Source organism: Desmodus rotundus, chromosome 2, assembly GCF_022682495.2.
Source record: "Desmodus rotundus isolate HL8 chromosome 2, HLdesRot8A.1, whole genome shotgun sequence".
Lineage (NCBI taxonomy): Eukaryota > Metazoa > Chordata > Mammalia > Chiroptera > Phyllostomidae > Desmodus > Desmodus rotundus.
Genome location: NC_071388.1, coordinates 108465966 through 108486086, shown reverse-complemented (window position 1 = coordinate 108486086; position 20121 = coordinate 108465966). Strand labels below are relative to the sequence as shown.

Sequence of the window (20121 nt, the reverse complement as noted above, 5' to 3'; positions counted from 1 at the left end):
AGGAACTGACTATTTGTAAAAGGGTGAAGTTCAAACATAAAGGTGCTCCCAAGAACAAGGAGGTTGTAGCGAGAGGCAACTGAGAAGAAATTTGTACATTAATGAAGATAACAATGTAAACTGTGAGCTGGCTAGTTTGCAGGAGAAAACAAAGAATGAAAGTTGGGAGAAGCTCTCCTGGGGGTAGAACAAATATCCCACACTAACCTCAGATTAGATTCTAACAAAGAGCTACAATTTGACTGGATTAGTTTGCAGAGAAATTTACTTTGTTACAGGGCAACTTCCAGTATGTACTGTGTTATAGTAGAGCAAATGGCAAGCAATTAGTGGGGTTTAGCAGCTAGTGTAATCAGGAAGAGTGGAAGGAGCCCTACCAGTGCTCTTCTTTCCCAGGATGACTGTGGCTTCCTGAGGAGCAACAGCAGAGGCTTCACTCTTGGGGGTGGATGTGGTTAGACTTCACTAAAATAATCCAGCCAGTTATTATGCAAATAGAGCAGCAAATAACAATAACAAACGTGGGATGGAGATGCAATACTCAGAGGTGCTACAATATATATTACATAAGATGTCCAGTTTTCTACAAAAAATTATGAGTTATGCAAAAGAAACAGGAAGTATGAGTCATATATGGGTAATAAGCAGGCAACAGAAATTGCTTGTGAGAATGACCAGATGTCAGACTTACTAGAAAAAGCTTTCAAAGTAGCCATTATAAATAAATTCACAGAATAAAAACAAAGCATGAGTGGAGAAGTAAAAGAAGGTATGATGATCATGTTACATTAAGGAAAGAATGTCAAAGAAAAATAAATTAAAAAAATAAAAAAGAACCAAGTGCAAATTCTGCAGTTGAAAAGTGCAATAAATGAAAAATTTAAAATCCAGTAGAGGGAATCAACAGATCTGAAGTGGTACAAAAGAGAATTTGTAAAGTTTAAGACAGACTGATAGAGATTATGGAAGCTCAAGAACTGAGAGAAAAAAGGAGAAAAATGAACAGGGCCTCAGAAATGTGAGACACCATTAGGAGCATCAACATACACGTAACAAGAGTGCAATAAGGAAAAGAGAAGGGAGGAGGAAGAATAATTTTAAAAAAATGGTTGAAAACTTCTCAAGTTTATTGAAGGAACAATAACCTATATATACAGGAAGCTCAAGAAACTCCAAGCATGATAAATGCAAGGATAACCACAAATGGATATATCATAATAAAAATATTAAAAGTCAAAGTTGATAATATCTTCAAAGTATCATTACTATTGATATTGACCTTGATCACCTAAGTGAGGTGGTGTTTGTCAAGTGTCTCCACTTTAAAACTACCCCTATCCCCACACTCTTTTCACATAATACACTTTGGAAGAAAGTCTGTGCAGCCCATACTTAAGGATTGTAATTCATGTTTCCTTGAACAACTCATGTGCTTGTCATCTGTGTATCCTCTTTGGGGCAATGCATCTTCATGCCTTTGCCCATTTTGTCAGTGGATTATTGTTTTTATTTACTGTTAAGTATTAAGGTTTCCTAACATATATGAGTCCTTTGTAAGATACAAGGTTTGCTAATATTTCCTCCCAGTTTTTGTCGTGTCTTTTCATTCTCTTAACAGGATAATGAAAAACTTTTCACAGATAAAAAGCTTTTATGAGGCCCAACTTTAATTTTTTTTCTTTTATACATAGTGTTTTAGTGCCATGTCTAAGAACTATTCATCATTCCTAGGCCCAGAAAAATTTCTACGAGGTATTCTGTAAGTTTTATAGTTTTACATTCAAACTTAAATCTATTATCCCTTTTGAGTTAATTTTTGTCTAAGGCTGGAGAATTAGGTTGAGGATGTGTGTGTGTGTGTTTACTAATGAATGTCTAGCGCTATTTGTTAAAAGACTCTCCTTCTACTGAGTTACTATTGCACTTTGGTCAAAAATCAGTGTAGCATATTTGCATGGATTTATTTGTTTTCTATTCTATTATAGTCATCTATAGGTCTATCCCTCCACAAATATGTACAATTGTGATTACTGTAGCTAAATCATAGGCTTTAATTATTGCTAAGGATGATTTCTCCTATTTTTCATGATTATTTTATCTATTATAGCTCCTATGCCTTTCCATATAATGAAGTTTAAAATAAGCTTTACTATGTCTACAAAAGCCTTTCTGTGATTTTGGTAGGAACTGTATTAAACCTAGTGATTAACGTAGGGAGAACTGACTTGTTTATATTGAGTTCTATAATTCATGAACATTGTATGTCTCTGTTCAGTTTTTGTAAGCTCATTCCAAGTATCTAAAATTACAACAGATTTTTGTGTGAATATTGTATCCTGTGACTTTGCTGAACTCACTAGTTCCAGTTTTTTTCATAGAATTCCTTGAAATTTACTCTGTACATCATAATGTCATCCGCAAATAGGGACAGGACAGTTTTATTTATTTCCAACCTGTATAACCTTTTATTTCTTTTTCTTGCCTAAGCTGTGGTTCGATCTTCTGTGTTGACTAAGAGTGGTGAGAGAGGACAGCCTTGTCTTTTTCTAATCTAAGGTAGAAAGCATTCAATCTTTCACCATTAAGTATAATGTTAGCTGTAGGTTTTTGTAGATTGTTTTTTTAAGGATTTCACTTATGTATTTTTAGACAGAGGGGAAGGGAGGGAGAGTGAGAGTGTGACAAACATCAGTGTGTGGTTGCCTCTCACACACCCTGTACTGGGGAACACATGGCCTGCAACCCAGGCTGTGCTCTGACTGGGAATTGAACCAGTGACCCTTTGGTTCACAGGCTGGTGCTCAATCCATAGCCACACCAGCCAGGGCTTTTTGTAGACTTTTTTTTTTTTTTTTTTTTTTTTTTTTTAAATCAAGTTGAGTAAGACTCTTCCCATTTTTTAAGTTTTTCTAAGAAGAAAGTGATAGTTTTGTTAATTTCCTGCATCAATCAATATGATCATATAATTTCTCTTTAGCTTTTACTGTGTGCCCCCCAAAAAGACATGTTGAAGTCCTAACCCTTGGTACCTAAAATGTGATGTTATTTGAAAGTAGGTATAGATGTAGATGTAATCAAGTTAAGTAGCAGTTACACTGAATTAAGGTGGGAAATCCTAGATCCAATGACCAATGTCTTATGAGGAGGGAAACAGTTAAGATACACAGGGAAGAACTAACTCTACGTGGATATGGAGGCAGAATAGGAGCGATGCAGTTGCAGGCCCAATGTTATCAGGGATTGCTGGCAACCTTCAGAGAGAGTGTATGATCCTGCTGGTACCTTGATTTTGGACTTCTAGCCTCCAGAACTATGAGAGATAAACTTCTATTATTTTAAGCTCTCCAGTTTTTCGTACTTTGTTATGGCAGCCCTAGAAAATTAATATAGCTTATTAATAATTGGTGAATTAATGAATTTTCAAGTATTAAATCAGATTTGTATAGCTATAACAAATCCCACTTACCAAGGTGTAAAATTCTATTTATATATTACTGGATTCAATTTATTAACATTTTGTTCAGTATTTTTGCTTCTATATTCATGAGGAATACTGGATCTATAGTTTTCTATATTTATGCTCTCTCTGGCTTTTGTTTTTGTATCAGGGAAAGACTGACTTCATAAAATGAATCTGAAAGTGTTCCATTCTGTATTTTGAAAGAGATTGTGAAGAATTTGTGTTGACTGTTCATTTAAACATTTGGTAGAATTTCCCAGTAAATGTATCTTAGCCTAGAAATTTGTTTGGAAGCTTTTAAACTATAATTTCAACTTACCTAATAATATAAGGACTGTTCAAATTGTCTGCTTACGGCGCAGTTTTGGTAGTTTATGTTTTTGAAGGAATTGGTCCATTTTATCTGAGACTGACTTTATAAACATAAAGGTGTTCGAAGTATTTTTTATTCTTTTTAAAGAAGATTTTATTTATTCATTTTTAGAAAGAGGGGAAGGCAGGGAGAAAGAGAGGGAGAGAAACACTGATGTGCCAGAAAAACACTGATCTATTGCCTCTCGCACGCCCCCAACCAGGGACCTGACCGACAATCCTGACTTGTGCCCCGACCAAGAATTCAACCTGCAGACCCCTAGAGGTTTGTGAGACTATGCCCAACCCACTGAGCCACACCAGTCAGGGAGTATTTTCTTTTGCTTTTAATGGCTGCACAATATGTAATAATATGCTGTTTCATTCCTGATATTTGTAATTTGCCTTTTCTCTTTTATCTTTTTAAAGTCTTGCTAGAGATTTAATTTTATTCATTTTTCAAAGAACCAACTTTTGTTTTATTGATTTTATTCCATTTTCAATTTCACTGATATCTGTTATCTTTACTTTTTCTTTCCCTGTGTTTCCTTTGAGTTTATGCTGCTCTTTTTACAGCTTTGATGTAGGAACTCTGAGTGAAATATTTCCTCTTTTCTAAAGCAAGCAATTAGTGCTAGAAATGTCTCTGTTGGCAAAAGCTTTATTTGCCTCACACATTTTGATTGTTTTTTATTTTAATTTTGATTCAGTTTATCTAGTTTAAAAAATTTCTTTTGAGAATTCCTCTTTGACCCATTACACAGAAATGTGTTGTGTAATTTCCATGGTTTGGAGGGTTGGTTTTTTTGGTTATCTCTGTTATTGGTTTCTAATTTGATTTCATTACGGAAAATGAAGATACTCTATATGATTTCAACTCTTTTAAATCTGTTGAGGTTTGCTTTCTGATCCAAGATATCACCTGTTTTTACCTGTTGTGTACATACTTGAGACAATATGTATTTTCTGCTGGTGTTCAAGTGTTTATTAGATGTTGGTTTGTGGTATCCTTGCTGATTTTGTCAAAAACTTCTGTAACTGCTGAGAATGGGGTGTTGAAGTTCTCACTATCACAGCATATTTGCCTGTTTCTTCTTTCAGCTCTGTTTTCTTTTTACTTTGTATATTCTGAAGCTCTTGGTTTTTGTTGCCTCTACATTTTTTAACAGTTGGCAATGCCTTCCTTTGGCTCTAGTAATTTTCTTTCCTCTGAAGTCTTTTATTTGATGTTAATATAGCTACTCTTCATTTTAAAATTTTTGCATTGCATGTATTTTTCCATCTGTCAATCTACCTATGTCATTCTATTTAAAGTGAGTTTCTTATAGATAATATATAGGTGGGTCTTTTTTCTCCATCCACTCTGCCATTCTGTGTTTTAATTGGTATGTTTAGACTACTCACATTTAAGGTAATTTTAAAAGAATCCTCACTGGAGGATATGTTCATTGATTTTAGAGAGAGAAGAAGGGAGGGAGGGAGGGGGAAGGAGAGGGAGGGGGAAGAAGAGGGTGGAAGAGGAAGAGAGAGAGAAAGAGAGAGAAAAATGAACCAGTTGCCTCCAGTATGTACCCTAGATGGGGATCAGACCTGCAACTTAGGTCTGTGCCCTGACCAGGAATTGAACCCTAAAACCTTTTGGTGTGTGGGACGATACTCTAACCAACTGAGCCACCAGTCAAGACATATAAGATTAAGTCTGCTGTGTCATTATTTGTTTTCTGTTTCTTTCCTGTGCTTCTAGATCCTACTTCTCCGTTCTTTCCTACCTTGTGAATTACCTGACCAATTTTTATTACTCCATGTTTATTTATTTTTATGAATATAATTTTAAAACTTAGGCAAAGCAGTTCAAGTAAATCTTAATAGTCAAGAGACTTGGTGCAAAAGTGATTAATATGTATGTATCCAAATAGAAGACTTCAGGAATCATTGATGTTTTCAGCTGTCAATGCTGATGTTTTGTTATGTAATGTTTTCATCTTTCTTGATAGTTATGAAGAATGAATCCTAATAAACAATAAAAATCTTTATGTTACCAGGGAAACCTTTAACTATTTTACTACTATGATATGGAATCCTGTGGCATTTAATGATGTTTAGTGGGTACATATTCTGCTTCTACCACAGGCTAGCATTCTCTGATCTTTGGAAATCTCACCCACTTTTCAAACCTAAGGGTGTACTCATGAGGAAGAAAGTTGAAAAGTGTCACCACCTCTGCACTCCCATTCAGAGATTTAACTGTCAGGACCTCTGCCCCTTCTCATAGACAGAAGTCAGTACCGCCCTCTGACTAATCTGGAGGTTACAAGGAAATGCTCAGAGAAGTTACCAAATAGAATTTATATGAAGGAATGGGAAATATGACCAACTCTTTGAAAACATATACATCTTTGTGCAATGACTGTATTTGAGATTAATGACACTTATAGTCTGTCAGCACAAATATTTAAAAGTACTATCAGCTATTTTTATCACACGTGGCTTTATCAAAATGTTAGTAAGTTCAACAACAAAAATATTTATTGAGGGTTTGCCTTGGACAATTCCAAGAGTTACACATGTTAAATAAAAGGTAGTCTTTTGGAAAATAAAACTTCCTGGGGCTTATGCTGTAGGCACATTTGAGCACCCTAGGAGCTATTATGGATTATGTCAAATAATCTAGTACAGCTCCTTCCACAACTACTCTGAAGGCAAAGGAGGTCACCTGTCACCTCTTGAGGAGCTGGTAACACATGAATTTTACTAAAAAAAATGTCATTTATTCATCAGAATGTATTTCCAATAAAGTACACATAGCTTTCTCAGGCAAAAGATAATTTTCTGAATTTTATACTCAAATGTACATTTTGCCTAAGTTAAACACTAAGTTTTTATAACAAAACCAGGGATTTTTAGCAAGGAAAAACTGAGTCTGTGTATTCTACTGTAATCGTCATATAAGCAAGTGAAAGAACAATTTCAGGCACTGACACTGGATGTTTCTTGGGGAAGCTAACCTTTGACCCGGACATCACTGTATCGCTGAAAGTGGTGGTAAGCAGCTTTCCAGGGGTTCCGATAGTGACGGAGCAAAGTAATGGGAGGTCTTGGACGCACTGGGACATACCTCACACCTTCTTCATCTATTCAAAACGAAAAGAAAAAGAACATTAAATAGCTTACTACATATTCACCACAATCCTCAAGGTACAGTTCCAATAAGTGAGCCATAAGTGAAATCTGACTACATAAACAGCTTCAGGGACTGACCCCTGATTGAAGTGGGAAAGCTTCACATGACAATAGTTAGCCCAATGACCATTACCAATATACTCCTTGGGAGGAGACTTGCGCTTCTCAGCCTTCATCAGAAGACTCTTGGCGGTAGACTTTTCATCATCGGTGCTGTTTGTCTCCATCATATCCCCTTCTTCTGTAGAAATCACATGCTGTTGCTTTCGAGGCTTTTTCCTTGGGGAGGCACCAGGTGGTAGGTCACTGGTGGGCATGGACAGGTTGTTAGCCAGCAATGCAAGAGATGGTGATATAGTGCTGGCAGCCAGTGGAGGAACTGCTGTCATAGGAAAAAGACCACACACGTGTATGAGAACCCAAATATAATGGAAAGCTTCCCCTGATTCCCTCTGATACAATGAGAATGAGTAGGTAGAAAAGAGGAACATTTATGGAACTTTCCTTTGTGCCCAGCATTGTGCTAAACACTAATTGTGGCGGAGGTTGCCAACTGCTTCCTAATAATTCACCTTCACCTTCCTTAGCACGTGGCCCCACTTTTAATGGGCACATTGCCCCTAAGCTCAAACACTATTTACTAGGCTCCCTGACAGGTGTGGCCATATGAAATAAAAATAGAAGTATTCTGTAGCACTTCTAAAAAGTTATCTTAAAAGAAGGAGGCATGGCTTTCGATTTGTTGTCTTCTTATTGTGACGCTGAAACTGAGATGTGATAGCTACAGTTCTAGCAGTTATCTTGAATCAAATTGTATGAGTGGTTGGAGCCTAGATCCCTAATGATTTTACGGACAGCCTCCCTCAGGATCTGCTCCAAGGGAGACAATAAAACCTTACATGTTCAAGCCACTATTTTTCAAGCCTTTGAGCATTAATTTAATTACTAGAAGTTAACCTATTAAATCATATAATCTTAAAAATAATCTAAATTAGTAGGCATTATTTTATTATCCCCAATTTAGAGATGAGAAGACACAAATTTAATTTACAACAAATTTGTTTAAATTTAATTCTACCAACAATTTAATTTACTTTATTCCACCACTGTCCCTTCTCTCCTTTTACTGCACTCAACAAAAGCACAACAGGTTAAATCCAACTCTCCAAGTGGTCTACATCTATGCAACTGAATGTTGCTAGAAGAAAGATACAAAGTAACACCAACTGCCTCATGCTAACATGCCCACTAACCTCCTGCAGGCACTTACTGCTGTGGGACAACTTATCATAACTGTTAGGTCCATTTTCTCTCCACATGATCATTTCACCCTCTCTTCCCTTCTCCCACCTCCAGCATCTCCTTTACCAGCCTGACTCTCAACTGATGACCTGGCTTTAATTTTACTTAAAAAAAAAAAGAAAGAACAATTAGAAGAAAATGCCCATAAATTCCCGCAACCTCATCTACCTACCTGTGACCACGTATCTCCTTTCTCCTTTCAGATACATAATAGGTCCCACCCACACTCATCTCCTCAGACATTGCTCCAGAAATTCTTACCTCTTTCCTACATCATCAATTCTTTCCTCTACCAGATCATTCCCACATGAAAATGTTATTTGTCCCATCTTAAAAATAACTTTCTCTTGGCATCATTTCCCTTAAATATTGCCCTTTTTCCTTCCGTTTGTAACAAATTCCTTAAATATTGTTTCTACTCATTGTCTCCAAGCCTCTCTCCAAGTTTGCTCTTGAACCCACTCCCAATCATACTTTGACCAATATCATTACATAAAAACTGCTTAAGATTTCCACAGCCTTCATGTTGCTAAATCCAATGATCACTGCTCAAGTCCTTATTTTTACAGTTTATGTTCAATATTATTTTGTTTTGGTTTTAGGTGTACAACACAGTGGTTAGACAAGCATATATACTTTACAAAGTGTTCCCACTGGTATTTCCAGTACCCAATTTATGCTGTACACAGTTATTATATTATTGACTATATTTCCTATGCTTTAATTTATATTCCTATGACGATTTTGTAACTTCCAATCTGTACTTCTCAGTCCTTTCACCTTGTGCATCCAGTCCCCCAACCGTTTCCCTCTGGTACCAGCAGTCTGTTCTCTGTATGTGTGAAGCTGTTTCTCTTTTGTACTGTTCTTCAGATTAAACATTTAAGTGAAATCATGATATTTGTCTTTCATTGACTTATTTCACTTAGCATAATACCCTCTAGGTAGGGGGGGGCAAACTCATTTTTACCAGGGGCCACATTAGCCTCACAGTTGCCTTCAATGGGTCGAATGTAATTTTAGGACTGCATAACTAGGGGCAAGGAGCCCTACATTCGGCCCTTTGAAGGCAACCAAGAGGCTGATGTGGCCCCCGGTGAAAGTAAGTTTGACATCCCTGCTCTAGGTCCATCCATGAGTCAGAGTCATGTTTTTTGCTTTTTTTTTTTTTTATTTTAACTTGAGAGTAGGGAAAGCAGGGAGAAAGACAGGGAGAGAAACATAGATCAGTTGCCTCTCACATGCTCCCTGACCAGGGATCAAACCCACAACCCACACATCTGCCCTTACTGGAAACTGAACCAGTGACCCTTTGCTCTCCAGGATGATGCCCAACCAACTTAACCACATGGTCAGGGCATGAGTCCTTATCAAGTATGTTTTATTGATTATGCTATTATAGTTGTCCCAATTTAAATTCTCCCGTCTCCCCCATCTGCCTTCCACCCCCGCTCCCACCACCATTCCCACCCCTCCTTAGTTCATGTCCATGTGTTGTATATGTAAGTTGTTTGGCTTCTCTCTTTACTATACTATACTATTCTTAACCTTAATCTCCTCCTGTCTATTTTATGCCAACCAATTATGCTTCTTATTTCCTAAACCTTTCCCATTTTTCCTTTACCCTCCCCACTGATAACCCTCCATGTGATCTCCATTTCTGTGATACTGTTGCTGTTCTAGTTTGCTTAGTTTTTGTTTTCTAGGTTCCGTTGTTGATAGTCGTGACACGTTTGTTGTCATTTTATTGTTCACATTTTTGATCTTCCTTTTCTAGATAAGTCCCTTTAACATTTCATATAATAAGGGCTTGGTGATGATGAACTCCTTTCACTTGACCTCATCTGGGAAGCACTTTATCTGCCCTCCCATTCTAAATGATAGCTTTGCTGGATAGAGGAATCTTGGATGTAGGTGCTTGTACTTCAAAAACTTCAAGACCCTTCAAGAAACCAGTAAGGTTTCTTTTGAGAAATCAGCTGATAGTCTTATGGGAACCCCTTTGTAGGTAACTGTCTCCTTTCCTCTTTCTGCTTCTAAGATTCTCTCCTTCTGTTTCATCTTGGGGAATGGAATTATGATGTGCCTTGGTGTGTTCCTCCTCGGGTCCAGCTTCTTTGGGACTCTCTGAGCTTCCTGGACTTCCTGGAAGTCTATTTCCTTTGCCAGACTGGGGAAGTTCTCCTTCATTATTTGTTCAAATAAGTTTTCAATTTTTTGTTGTTCCTCTTCTCCTACTGACACCCCTATGATTCAGATGTTGGAATGTTTAGTGTTGTCCCAGGGGATCCTAAGCCTCTCCTCATTTTTTTGAAGTCTTAATTCTTCATCCTGTTCCGGGTGAATGTTTGTTTCTTTCTTCTGTTATAAACTGTTGATTCGAGTCCCGGTTTCCTCCTGTCACTGTTGGTTCTCTGAATATTTTCCTTTATTTCACTTTGGGTAGTCTTCATTTCTTTCTTCATTTTTGTGACTGTGCTCAAAGCACCCTGATTACTAGTGTTTTGAACTCCACATCACATAGGTCGACTCTCTCCTAGTTGCTTAGCTCTTTTTCTGGAGTTTTGATCTGTTACTTCATTGGGGCCATATTTCTTTGTCTTGGGGCACCTGTTACGTAGTAAGGGGCAGAACCTTAAGTATTCACCAGGGCAGGACAACCCTCTTTGCTGCGTTGTGACGCTGTCTACTGGGGAGGGGTCAGAGAGGGAACAATGCGTCTTGCTCACTCACTGTGTTCTAGCCCCATTTTCTGTCACTTCCCTCACTTCCCAAAAGTGGATTGTGCCCTTTCGGGTGCCAATTTCCAGGTGAGTGGGTTTTTGTATGTTCTAGGATCCTGTGGGACTCTCCAACGAACTCTCCTGTGAGACTGGAAGTGTCTTCAGCCTTCGAAACCCCCACAGATTTTTACAGCCAGAGGTTTTGGGTCTTTCGTTTCCTGGTCAGACAGTCCCCACCTCCTGCACCCGCACGGTCCACCACCTTGCTTTGGATCCTGTCCCCCGAGCTAGCCATCTCTGCCCCTCCTTTTGGTCTGGATGAATGTTTCTTTTAATACCTTGGTTGTTGGAGTTCCATGCAGTTTGATATTTTGGCAGTTCTGGTTGTTTATTGTGTTTAAACTGGTTGTTGTATTTCTTTTAGTTGTGCAAGGAACCGAAGTGTTTCTACCTACACCTTCTTCTTGGCTAGAACTCATGAGTCTTTATCTTAATTGAGCTTTCAACAGCATGTTATCCAGCTGATCACTCCCCCTTTTCCCTGAAATATTTTTGTCCTGGTTTTCCAGGACACCACCTACTCTAAATTTTATTTTTACCACTCTAGCCCTTTTACTATTCAGTCTCCTTTGCTTGGTTCTGTTTCCTGTCCATCCTCAGAAAGTGATCTTACCCAGACCCATGGCTGTAAACATAATTAATATGTATTATTAAACGTAACAAACATTAAACATAACTAATGACAACCCCTAATTTATGCCCGCAACTTCCATTTTCTATTCCCAAAGCAAGGCTCATAGATCCAACTACCTACCTGACATCTTCATCTGGAAGTCTAACAGATACCTCAAACTCGCCATATCAAAAACGAATTCCTGCTATTGCCCTATAAAATGTGGTCTTCCTACAACTTTCTCTATCTTAGCTGATGGCAACTCCATGCTTCCAGTTACTAACCCAAAAATGTTGTCATGGACCCTGATACAATGTTCTCTCACCTCGACATCCAATCTTGAAAGAAATCCTCTCAGTTGTACTTTAAAAATGTTATATAAAAATCCAACCACTTCATGCCCTGACTGGTGTGTCTCAGTGGATTGAGTGCAAGCCTGTGAACCAAAGGGTCACCAATTTAATTGCCAGTCAAGGCATATATCTGAGTTGCAGGCCAGGCCCCCAGTAGGGCCACATGAGACACAATTACAAACTGATGTTTCTCTTCCTCTCTTTCGCACTCCCTTCCTCAATCTAAAAATAAATAAATAAAATGTTTTAAAAAATAAAATAAAATAAAACCCAACCACTTCATACCACTTCTGCTGCTACTACCCTGGCTGAAATCTTCTTGGTTCCCTGCAATTAATTCAATGGCCTCTAAGTTAGTCTCCCCAATTCCATCTTTGTTCCTACAGCCTTTTCTATACATAGCAGACAGACCAATCTGTAAAAAATGAAAGTAACCCAAGTCCCTTGTCAGCTCAAAACCCTCCAAGAGGTCCCACCGACATCCATAAAGACCATGTTCTCACAATGGCCCAGCGGCTCTCATAGTCTTGACCCTGTTTCTCTGACCTTCTCTTCTACCACTTCCTCATGCACTTAGCTCCATCTACTTCTGCCACTGCTATTCTTTGAGCACAGCAGGCATGCTGCTATTTTAGAGCTCTCACTCTTTGTCTGGAATGCTCTTTTCCCTTTCCAAGAACTTACCTGTTTAATGTTTCCACTCAAAGATAACTTTCTCAGTAGGTCTTTCCTTTAGAAGTCTTTTAAAACTCATAGCTCCAGCCCTAACTTTCCCTTATATTTTGTCCCTGCTTTACTTTACTGTTCGTTACCCTTGCTAGAGTGTAACCTCCCAGATGTTGGAGTTGTGCTTTTTCTACTTTGTCTGTATTTTATAAATTTCTTACACTGAATGTTACTTTTGTAGTTATAAAAAGGAAGATCCACAATAAATTATTTTTAAAAAAACCCTTCCAAAGTGACCTGCCTTTCACAAATTGGAAGTTTACAGTCAAGAAGAGGAAAAGGGGTAAAGGATATTTTTTGATTTTACTAATCACATATAAGTTTATCAAGAACAGTATTTTCAACAACAAATCTTACTTTATTATTGCATAATAAGGTAACAAAAATTGGCAAGGAATAAACTGTAAATAATCAGTACTTAGTTATGATTGTACCTTGCCATTTCTTACATGGCAATATTTTCTGAACAAATAAAAAGCAGCTGTATTAGAGGATATATAAATATTCATGGGGTAATATTAATTTTGTTCATGATAGTGGTAAGAAATAAAATTATAAAAAGAAACGTTAATCCTTTGCATGATTTTGTAATAATTTATTTATATATTTTTAGACAGAGGAGAAGGGAGAGTGAGAGAGAAACATCAATGTGTGGGTTGTCTCTCACACGGCCCCTAATGGGGACCTGGTCTGCAACCCAGGCATGTGCCCTGACTGGGAATTGAACTGGCCACTCTCTGGTTTGCAGGCTGCACTCAATGAACTGAACCACACCAGCTAGGGCATAGCCTCTTGCTTGATTACGATTACGAAATAAAAATAATTATAAAACCAGCAAAACAGTTTTAGTTTTCTAAAGGACCTTCCATTTACAAAAAACTAATAAAATGCAAATTTAAAATGGGAATGGGTAAGTCAGTATTTCTCAGGAGAAATAGTTTTGGCTCTCAGGTGGGTTAGGAAAGGGGAAGAAGGAATTGTCAATAAAAAGTATTCTGGTTCTGACTGGGGTGGCTCAGTGGCTGGGCGTCATCCTGCAAAGCCCAAGGTTGGTGGTTGGTTTTTAGGTCAGGGAACATGCCTGGGTTGTGAGTTTGGTCCCTGGTAGGGATGCACACAAGGGGCAACCAATTGATGTTTCTCTCTTACATTGATGTTTCTCTCCTTCTCTTTCTCCTCCCTTCCCCTCTTTCTAAAAATGAATGAATGAATAAAACATAAAATATGGGGGGGGGGGGGGGGGAAGAGCATTCTGTGAATGAACTTACCAGAAACTGGCCTCATAATGTCCATTGGTTCCACTTCTTCTTTAACTTTTATGTCAGGCACAGGAGGAACCAAAATTGAGGAGGGATTGCCACCCACAGCTGCTGATGGCAGAGTGGCAGCAGCAATAGTAGTGATGGGTGGAGTGATGGGAACTGCTCCCGGATTGGCTGAGAGGGCGACTGCTGGTTGTGAAGGGGGACTAGCTGCAGCAATCATGGTTGGAATGGTTGGCGGAGGCTGCTGAGCGGTGGGAGGAACTGCAATGGTGGGCTGATCATTATTTTGATTGGACACAGTCTCCATGGACACAGTGACTGGAGTGGCCATGGATACATGGATTTCTGACTTAGGTTTGGCGCTGAAACACAAAAGCAAAGATAATGTAACAAACAACAGAAAACTGACTTAACCTGCAGTACCTCTAATGATGGGTATTTGTCCAATTCTTCCTGTAAAATATAGCAAATGTAAAATAAATATTTATTGATTCTAGAAGTTGAACTTTAAAGTTTTAAAGGAAATTATAATTTAAAAAATATGCCCTTCTTGGTGCTCTCCCTCTCGGGAGCCCACCTGCCTAACCGGTTCCCCTATTCTTCCTCCAAAGTGTATTACCTTTGCCTTCCTTCTCCTAAGCTCCCAGGGTCCTTCTTTGGCTTCTATAGCTTGTTTCCTGAGCATACATGGCCCAGCTGGCTCACATGTATTACCTTTGTAATTTTCTAAATAAACTCTCTCTTATAATTTAAAAAAAAAAACCAAAAAAAAAAAAACCCTCTTTGCCCCAACTCACCATGTTTTTCTAAGCAGTGATAAAATTAATTTAGAAAACCAAGCATATTTAAAAAAAATCAAAACCACACCATCAAAAAAGCAACCAATTTTCATTGTTTTGCATTTTCCTCCCAGAATTCCTTAATGCCTATGTTGTCTTAGGTTTTTTATTGACTATAACTGTATTCATATTTCATATGTAGTTTCTTTATACCTATTTGATGTAAAAGAGGAAGCTCATGCACCTAGCAAAGATACAAAAGGATACAAATTAAAAATAATTTCCCTCCAATTCCCACATCCGGCCTTCTACCCAGAGGCACCACTCCTATAATATTCCAGTATATTTTACAAAAAAATACTTCTGGAATCTAACATTGCTGCAAATGCAATGTTTACAAATGTGTACCCTTAGCCCTGGCTGGTGTGGCTCAGTGGACTGAGTGCCAGCCTGCGAACCAAAGGGTCACTGGTTTGATTCCTAGTCAGGGCCCATGCCTGGGTTGCAGGCCAGGTCCCAAGTGGGGGCGCGTGAGAAGGGACCACACATTGATATTTCTCTCTCCCTTCTCCTCTAAAGATAAATAAATAAAATCTTAAATTAAAAAAACCAAACAACCTTAAAAAGAAAATGCTATAAGATGAAAGTTGATGTCACCTAGAAAGAAAGAGAGATTTCCAACTTAAAATTCTCCTAGCCATTATATCATTTAGGAGTGTGGGTAGGACTTGTTTATAGAAAAATGGCATAGACATTTTTGCCTATTCCTCCTGCTAAGTACAGCTAAAAATAGTGAGTATTGAGTATGAGTACTATATATAAAACAAGCAAACAAGCTGGTGAAAGGTGAAGAGCAGACATACTTGGCTAGGAATCTCAGGACCTGAGGAATGACACAGAAGCAAGTTCCTTGTGTTTCTTTTTGGCCTCTTGTGTCCCACAATGTGTGCCAATGAGCTGGCAATGCAGAAATGTCAAAGGGCACCGAGAAGATGAGCCTCAACAAAAGTCTTTCTCTCTAGCCAAGGAGCCAAGAAAGGTTATCAAGATGAAAAATTTGTAGACAGTAACTATTATATTGCAGTGAAATATCACATTGCAATTGTAGCCCCAACCCCAACCCCTCTAGCTTTGGAGAATCAAGACCTTCACACTTGTCAGGCTATAATAAGGAACTAAATCCTCTCTCCTCCACCCAACTACTAAAGTGGTATGAAAAGAGGCCAAAAAGGGAACCTGGATTTCAATCCCCAATTGGCAGTAAGAAGGCAATGTTTTCCCTTCCCCAGCTGGGTAGCTGAGAGCGGAATCACTAAAACAAAAGGTATATAAATAAATTCCAGTCTCATAATACTAAAATGTCCAGGTACAAACAGATAATCACTCATCTAATCAAAAGTCAGGAAATCCACAACTTGAGGAGATGATGTAAGAATTAGCTGACCTGGACTTTAATGCAGATATCATAAAAAAGCTTCAATAAACAACTGTAAGTTCACTTAATCTCAACAGTGAGAAAAAAGACTAAAGAGAGTAAAATACATTTTTCTTATATAAAAAGTGTCAAATATTGGCACTGTATGTGCTCTTTCTTTGTTATGAAAGGTGCTCTAAAAAATCAAGAAAGTAAATCAAGAAAAACAAAGTGAATGGGCTCCAGGTGATTAGCTGAAGGGAAATTAGAGCATGATGAAGAAAGGAATCACCAGGAATAGTAGGTGGGCATCAAGTCCAGAGCAACCAATGCAGAATGGAGCAGGAAGAAGAAAGGCTTCAAGGACGGATCTCATCCAGGGGAAAGAGATCTGATAAGGTCTGCCTGTATCTAGCATTCTATAGGTTTGGTGGTGTTTTGAGGATAAATTAGTGATTGTCAGAGGAAACCTAAGCAAACATTAGTAGTAGCCTTGTAGGACTATGTAACTTCTTTACAACTCAACTTTTAAACTTATCTTGACAGCTTTTAGATTTATTTTTCAAATCCTCACCTGAGAATGTGCTTATTTATGTGAAAGGGAACACTGATCAACTGCCTCCTGTATGTGCCCCGACAGGGGATTAAACGTACTAACTTTCGGCGTATAGGACAATGTTCCAACTAACTGAGCCATCCTGCCAAGGCAGATTTACTTTTTAATTTTAGTTGTCTGTTTAAAACACTTATCCTTTATTGTTTGTTTTGAATTAGTAATATTTTCACATTTCAAAAGATATACTGACAAGTCTCCTCCCTCTATGAGCCTATCTACTACCATCTCCACATAACACCACTCTATTTCCATATTTTAATGAATCTAAGTTGCCAACAATTACAGAACACACCCATATTGTGTACTAGTAAAGGATCCATTAGTTAATGACAGAATATTAACATGCTATCAATTTTAAGTCATATGTTGATTTCAGAGATGTTGATATATCTATGTTGATCTTATATCATACTACATTCTATATGGTTCTTACCTTTCCTTTTAAAATGTTATTCACTGTTTTCATTTCTACCCTCTATGTCTACATTATTTTCTTTTTTTAATTTTGGCTTAATTCTGTGATGGTTTCTTCTAGATCTTTAATGAATTGTGTCAACACAGGTCATCTCTTTATGTTTTATGATTTCCTCTTGGTAGTCTTCTCATCTTTGTGTTTTCCCTCATTGGGCTGAGGTCATTCGATTAAGGAATTTAAGTTCACAGTCAAATATTCTGTTACAGATCTCATATGATCCATGTAAACACTAAACACATTAGTATATTTTCTTGCTCTTTCTGGGGAGCTAGACAGACTGTGCAACCCAGGGTTCTGGTGCAGGGAAAAAAAGCCTCAAAATCTCTGACTGAAAAAACTGTGGGGGTTGTGGTGGTGGGAGAAATTCCCAGCCTCACAGGGAAGGGTGTTGGAGAGACCCACAGGGTCAAAGAATGTACACAAACCCACGCACCTCGGAATCAGCACCAGAAGGGTCCAATTTGCTTATGGGTAGCAGGGGATTTGACTGAAACGCAGCCAAGAACCAAGCAAGTGGCTCTGTTCCCTCTCTGACCTCTCCCCCACATATAGCACCACCACGTAGCCAAGTCGGCTGCCCTACCCTGGCCAATCTACAAGGTTCCACCCCTTACTACGTAACAGGCAGGCCCAGACAAAAAAAAAATGTGGCCCAAATGAACGAGCAGATCAGAGCTCTGAAAACAGAACTAAGCAATGAAGAGACAGCCAACCTATCAAATGCAGAGTTCAAAACATTGGCAATCAGGATGCTCACAGAAATGGTTGAATATGGTCACAAACTAGAGGAAAAAGTGAAGGCAATGAAAAGTGAAATAAAGGAAAATGTACAGGGAACCAACAGTGAAGGGAAGGAAACCGGGACTCCAATCAACGATTTGGAGCAGAAGGAATAAATAAACATTCAAGCAGTACACAATGAAGAAACAAAAATTTTAAAAAGTGAGAAGAGGCTTAGGAACCTCCAGGACAACTTTAAATGTTCCAACATCCGAATAATAGGGGTGCAGGAAGGAGAAGTGGAAGAACAAGAAATTAAAAACTTATTTGAACAAATAATGGAGAAATTCCCTAATCTGGCAAAGGAAATAGACTTCTGGGAAGTCCAGGAAGCCAGTGAGTCCCAAAGAAGTTGGACCCAAAGAAGCACACACCAAGGCATATCATAATTTCATTATCCAAGATTAAAGATAAGGAGAGAATCTTAAAAGCAGCAGGAGGAAAGGAGTTATATACCAAGCAGTTCCCATAAAACTATCAGCTGATTTCTCAAAAGAAACCTTGCAGGCAAGAAGGGGCTGAAAAGAAGTATTCCAAGTCATGAAAGGCAAGGATCTACTTGCAAGATTACTCTATCCAGCAAGGCTATCATTTAGAATCAGAGAGCAAATAAAGTGCTTCCCAGATAAAGTCAAGTTAAAGGAGTTCATCGTCACCAAGCCCTTATTATATGAAATGTTAAAGGGACTTATCTAAGGAAAAGAAGACGATAAAAAATACGATCAGTAAAATGGCAACAAACTCACGACTATCAAGAATGGAACCTAAAAACAAAAACAAACTAAGCAAACAACTAGAATAGGAAAAGAATCACAGAAATGGAGATCCCATGGAGGGTTATCATCAGGGAGGTGGGGGGAGGGAAATGGGGGAGAAGGTACAGGGAATAAGTAACATAAATGGCAGGTAAAAAATAGACAGGGGGCAGTTAAGAATAGTATGGGAAATGGAGATGCCAAAGATCTTATATGAATGACCTATGGACATGAACTAAGGTAGGGGAATGCTGGTGGGAGGTGGAGTACTGGGCGGAGGGGAATAAAGGGGAGAAAAAAAATGGGACAACTGTAATAACATAATCAATAAAATATATTTTTTTAAAAAAGAAGCATCTAATGCTCAAATAAAGAAAAATAGAAACCTCTGGGAAAACAACATCAAACGGTCTAACATTTACATCATAGGGATTCCAGGAATAGAGATTAAAAAAGAGGAGGGCGGGGGAAGAAAATATATTTGAAAAAAATAAGGCTATTTTGTAATCTGGGGAAGAGAACAGATATCCAGGTTCAATAAGCACAGAGAATTCCAAACAAGACAAACTCAAAGAGGCTCATACCAAGAAATAAGGAATTAAAATGGCAAAGTTAAGGATAAAGAAATAATCATGAAGGCAGCAAGAAAGAAACAACTCACATACAAAGAAAACCCTATAAGGCCATGAGCTTTTCTCAGCAGCAATTTTTCAGGCCAGAGGACTGTGGCAGGAAATATATGAAATGTGGAAAGAAAGGAACCTATAACCTAAAATATCCTACCTGGCAAGGTTATCATTCAGAACTGAAAAAGAGATGAAGTTTCCCAGACAAGGAAAAAATTAAGAAATTCACCATCACTAAACCAGCATTACAATAAATGTCAAGAGGTCTTCTTTATGCAGAAAAGGACATAAGAAAATAGAGGAATGAAAAAATTTTACTAGTAAAAGCAAATAAATATATAATAAATAAGATTAATCCAAAAGCTAATATGCAGGGTACAAGACAAAAGTTGCAAAGTTAACTATAACTACAAGAAATAGGTGACAGAGAACAAAAAGACACAAAAAAGACATCAAAACATAAAGCATGGAGGGGGTACAAAAATGTAGTAATTTTAGAATGCATTTGAAACTTAAATGCTTACCTGCTTAAAACAAACTGCTATAGATATAGGTGGATACACACAAACCTCATGTAACCACAAACCTACACAAACTTGGAAGAAATACACAAAAAGTAAAGAGAAAGGAACCCAGACAAAAC

At 38.1% G+C, this 20121-nt stretch overlaps 1 protein-coding gene across 6 annotated transcripts in view; it reads right to left on the bottom strand.

Annotated features, from left to right (window-relative positions):
• SAP130 (Sin3A associated protein 130) overlaps window positions 1-20121 on the bottom strand; it is an 84942-nt gene that overhangs the window by 12545 nt on the left and 52276 nt on the right. For 5 of the 6 annotated variants that reach the window (XM_024569598.3, XM_024569602.3, XM_024569600.3 and 2 more), the window contains exons 16-18: window positions 14037-14395; window positions 7125-7373; window positions 6817-6942 (exon numbers count right to left, since the gene is read on the bottom strand). In XM_024569598.3, coding sequence (XP_024425366.1) covers window positions 6817-6942; window positions 7125-7373; window positions 14037-14395 — 734 coding nt within the window. The remainder of the gene's footprint in view (window positions 1-6816; window positions 6943-7124; window positions 7374-14036; window positions 14396-20121) is intronic. The other variant, XM_071220644.1, reaches the window with a different exon arrangement.